This window comes from Portunus trituberculatus, chromosome 43, assembly GCF_017591435.1.
Source record: "Portunus trituberculatus isolate SZX2019 chromosome 43, ASM1759143v1, whole genome shotgun sequence".
NCBI lineage: Eukaryota > Metazoa > Arthropoda > Malacostraca > Decapoda > Portunidae > Portunus > Portunus trituberculatus.
In genome coordinates, this window is record NC_059297.1 from 12,434,411 (window position 1) to 12,439,410 (window position 5,000).

Sequence of the window (5,000 nt, forward strand, 5' to 3'; positions counted from 1 at the left end):
TGCACCATTTTTTTTTTTCCCGCCATTTTCAGCTAGAGGAATGGTTTGATGGGGGAGAGGGAATCTTTTTCTGTACTATCCTGTCTACCTTCTGTATATCCCTTTGTATATCCCTCGTCAACACTATCATAAGTATCACCATTGCTTTTATCTCAAGAATCATGTTATTTTTTTTCTTTATTTTTCATCTTTCATTATTTAGTATCTTCCAGTGTATATTATTGTTGTTGTTGTTGTATTCTTATTTTCTGTAATCATCATCGTCATCACCACCACCACCATCTTTAACATCACCACCATTATTACCATCATCGTCAATTTTAGTCATTTTCGGTGCTTCTTGTGTGTGTGTGTGTGTGTGTGTGTGTGTGTGTGTGTGTGTGTGTGTGTGTGTGTGTGTGTGTGTGTGTGTGTGTCCCTCGATCCCTTCCTTTAAAGATGACCGCTCTCTGTCAGCCCTCCTCCTCCTCCTCCTCCTCCTCCTCCTCCTCCTCCTCCTCCTCCTCCTCCTCCTTTTCTCAGTTCCTCCATTTATCCACATTTCTCGACTGTTTTTCCTCCTTTCCTTCCACTGCAGTTCTTTCTCTTCACCCACTCTGCATCTCTCACCTCCTCCTCCTCCTCCTCCTCCTCCTCCTCCTCCTCCTCCTTTGCTGTCTTTGTCTTAGAACACTGTGATGCCGTTGTTTGCATATGTGTGTGTGTGTGTGTGTGTGTGTGTGTGTGTGTGTGTGTGTGTGTGTGTGTGTTTTTGCTTAGTACCAGTTTATCTTACGTTTTCCTGCTCTCTCTCTCTTTCTCTCTCTCTCTCTCTCTCTCTCTCTCTCTCTCTCTCTCTCTCTCTCTCTCTCTCTCTCTCTCTCTCTCTCTCTCTCATTATCATGTACATACATTCGCTCAAATTGAATTACGTACACACGAACACACACCGTGTATGTTTTTGTGTGCGTAAGAGTGGCGTTGAGAAACCTTATATGGGCTCTCTCTCTCTCTCTCTCTCTCTCTCTCTCTCTCTCTCTCTCTCTCTCTCTCTCTCTCTCTCTCTCTCTCTCTCTCTCAACTGATAGAACATAGCAATATATTTTCTTTTTCTTTTATTCGTGTTTATTTTTTTTCTAGTTAAAAATTTTCCTGGGAAGTTTCCATCGTCCTCTTGTGCCCTTCTTTCTTGTTTCCTTTCCTTTCTGCTCCTTTGCTATTCCTTCTTTGCCTTCCTTTTTTCCTTCCTTCTATATTTGTTTTTAATTTCCTACTTTTTTCTTCGTTTCATCGTTTCTTTCCTTTCTTTTATTCCAAATTTTCCTTTCCTCCTTCCTCCTTTCTTCGCTTTCCTTCCTTCCCTGTCTTTATTCTTCTTTCGTTTTTTTCCCTTTTTGTTGTTTTCCTGCTTCTCTCTCTTCTCTCTCTCTCTCTCTCTCTCTCTCTCTCTCTCTCTCTCTCTCTCTCTCTCTCTCTCTCTCTCTCTCTCTCTCTCTCTCTCTCTCTCTCTCTCTCTCTTCCATCCTTTGTTTTATTTAATTTTATTATTGTTATTTTTGTTCTCGTTATTCTTGGTGGTGGTGGTGGTGGTGACTGTGGTAGTGGTGGTGGTGGGGGTGGTGGTGGTTGTATTCTTCCTCTCTTATTCTTTCCTCCTCCTCCTCCTCCTCCTCCTCCTCCTCCTCCTCCTCCTCCTCCTCCTCCTCCTCTTCCTTTTCCTTTTCCTCTTCCTCTTCCTCTTCCTCTTCCTCTTCCTCTTTCTCCTCCTCCTCCTCCTCTCTCCTCCTCCTCCTCCTCCTCCTCCTCTTTCTCCTCTTCTTCTTCTTCTTCTTCTTCTTCTTCTTCTTCTTCTTCTTCTTCTTCTTCTTCTTCTTCTTCTTCTTCTTCTTCTTCTTCTTCTTCTTCTTCTTCTTCTTCTTCTTCTTCTTTTTGTCTTCCACTAGTTACCCACAAACCATCCATGACAACGGTGACGACACAAGTGGCAATCATAATAATAATAATAATAATAATAATAATAATAATAATAATAATAATAATAATAATAATGTCATAAGAACCGAGGAGAAAAACATGTCAGTCCTCGTCTGGAAAATTTAATCTTTCGCCTTAATTAAAAAGACGAGAGAGAGAGAGAGAGAGAGAGAGAGAGAGAGAGAGAGAGAGAGAGGAAGGGGGGAGAAGCCTCGCCAGGTGATAGGCAGGTGAGAAGACATCAAACACCTAATTTATCAGCACCAGGTGAGCGAGAGAGAGAGAGAGAGAGAGAGAGAGAGAGAGAGAGATAAACAGGCAAAGATAGGCTTATTATCATTATTATTATTATTATTATTATTATTATTATTATTATTATTATTATTCCTTTTTTACTTTTTCCGAAATTCTTAACACATCCATTCTAATCTCTCTCTCTCTCTCTCTCTCTCTCTCTCTCTCTCATAGGGAAAATGAAGAAAATGTGTGTGTGTGTGTGTGTGTGTGTGTGTGTGTGTGTGTGTGTGTGTGTGTGTGTGTGTGTGTGTGTGTGTGTGTGTGTGTGTGTGTGTTTGGAGAAAGGAAATCGAGTTGGTGAAGGTGATTGGCGTAGGGAAGCGTGAAATATTCTTGAGAGAGAGAGAGAGAGAGAGAGAGAGAGAGAGAGAGAGAGAGAGAGAGAGAGAGAGAGAGAGAGATCCACAATTAAATTATCTAAAAATACGATCATGTGTTTATGAAATAATTTACTTCAAAGAAACAAACTATATTCACCTTTATTTATTTTCCTTTCACTCCCTTCCATCCAAACATAATGAAAATACAATGCAAAGAAGAAGATGATGAAGAAGAAGAAGAAGAAGAAAAAGAAAGAGAACAAAATCAAAATCTTTAATCATTCCCAAAATAACTATGGAGCCAAACGCTTCTCTAAAGTCTGTATTGATTTCCGATTTGGTAGACCATTCTTAAATACACTAAACCACCTTCTTTCACTTTATATTTTGCTGTATTAATTCCAACCTTCTCTAACTTCATTACAAGAAGAAGAAAAAAAACGTTTCTTCTATTTACTGTAAATCTTTGCGTTAGTTTCCACTAAGCTACTTTTCATGACGCATCTGAGGTTAGACGGATGTTCCTCTTCTTCAGCAGTGGCAATGTACTGTCTCGATGTGCGTGCGTGCGTGCGTTTGGGGAGGATAGACAGGGGTTGAAAGAGAAGAACAAGAGTAAGAAGTATTAGAGAGAAAAGTGAAAAAGTAGTAGAGTTCTAGACCTTACAGTGCATTCGTTGTCTCGATGTGGGAACTGGTGAGGGGTTTATATAAGGGCCGAGTTTCTGACGTCACGGGAGTTGCCAGTTGCTGTTTTTTCCAGAGAAGCTTAATGGGAGAAGTTAGTGATGGGGAAAAGAGAAGGAAGGAAGGAAGAAATGAGAGGAGGTAAGGATGTTTTAGGGATCAGGGGGCAGAGCAGGATGGGAGATAATGATTTTGTTTCCTGTTTTGTTTTGTTTTGTTTTTCGAGGGAAGAAAATGGTGTTGGATTTGGGAGGGAAAGAATAGCTTATATCTGGTTTCGTCATTTCTTAAGTTAAACTGATTCTCTCTCTCTCTCTCTCTCTCTCTCTCTCTCTCTCTCTCTCTCTCTCTCTCTCTCTCTCTATCTATCTATCTCCTATAAAATACACACACACACACACACACACACACACACGGGGTTCGATTCCCCGGCCGGGTGGAGATATTTCGGTGTGTCTCCTTTCACGTGTAGCCCCTGTTCACCTAGCAGTGAGTAGGTACGGGATGTAAATCGAGGAGTTGTGACCTTGTTGTTCCGGTGTGTGGTGTGTGCCTGGTCTCAGGCCTATCCGAAGATCGGAAATAATGAGCTCTGAGCTCGTTCCGTAGGGTAACGTCTGGCTGTCTCGTCAGAGACTGCAGCAGATCAAACAGTGAACAGTGAATTACACACACACACACACACACACACACACACACACACACACACACACACACACACATGGGCATAATAATAAAAAGGTTGCATATTTTATAAAGGAAGTGCCAAGTGTATCTCTGATGCCTTGATTTTTGCAGCTTTCCTTATTTTTCAATGTATTTGTGTTACTTATCTCTTTATATCTCCTCCTCTTCTTTCTCCTCCTCCTCCTCCTCCTCCTCCTCCTCCTCCTCCTCCTCCTCTCGCAAGAACAACATCTAATAATTAAATTCTTACCAAGAAAACAAAGATGCCTTGATGGCTTCATGCATCTCCCTCTCTCGTGCTCTCCAATGCTCTTACTAGCCACTAATCGGTCGACTTTCTCTCTCTCTCTCTCTCTCTCTCTCTCTCTCTCTCTCTCTCTCTCTCTCTCTCTCTCTCTCTCTCTCTCTCCAATGTTCTTACTAGTCACTAATCTCTCTTTCTCTCCCTCACAGGGTAATTACCTGAAGGTGTGCAAGAACCTCCACAGTGAACAATTGTCCAAGCTTCTCGCCAAAAACCAACAGGAGTGTGATCTCTTGGAGGACATCAGGTGAGTGTGTCTCTATGTGTGTGTGTGTGTGTGTGTGTGTGTGTGTGTAGAAACATATAAGGAAGTTGGAGAGACTACAAAAAAGGGCTACAAGAATGGTTCCAGAATTTGAAGGGATGACATATGAGGAGAGACTAATGACTATGGATCTACCAACCCTGGAAAAGAGAAGGGAGAGAGGGGATCTGATACAAGTTTGTAAATTGATCAACGGAATGGATCAAGTGGATAATGAGAAACTGTTCCTGAGAGAAGAATATGACATTCGAAGCACAAGATCGCATAGTAAAAAACTGAGGAAGGGAAGATGTATGAGAGATGTTAAAAAATATTGTTTCCCGCAAAGATGTGTTGAGACTTGGAACAGTTTGAGTGAAGAAGTGGTGTCAGCAACGAGTGTGCATAGTTTTAAAGAAAAATTGGATAAGTGTAGATATGGAGACGGGGCCACACGAGCGGAAAGCCCTGTAAAACTATACAACTAGGTAAACACACACACACACAC

General features: G+C 41.5%; 1 protein-coding gene across 24 annotated transcripts in view; it reads left to right on the forward strand.

Annotated features, from left to right (window-relative positions):
• Positions 1 to 5,000, forward strand: part of LOC123518142 (protein nervous wreck-like) — a 164,839-nt gene that overhangs the window by 15,654 nt on the left and 144,185 nt on the right. For all 24 annotated transcript variants that reach the window (XM_045278812.1, XM_045278811.1, XM_045278820.1 and 21 more), the window contains exon 2: positions 4,398 to 4,495. In XM_045278812.1, the coding sequence (XP_045134747.1) occupies positions 4,398 to 4,495 (98 nt within the window). The remainder of the gene's footprint in view (positions 1 to 4,397; positions 4,496 to 5,000) is intronic.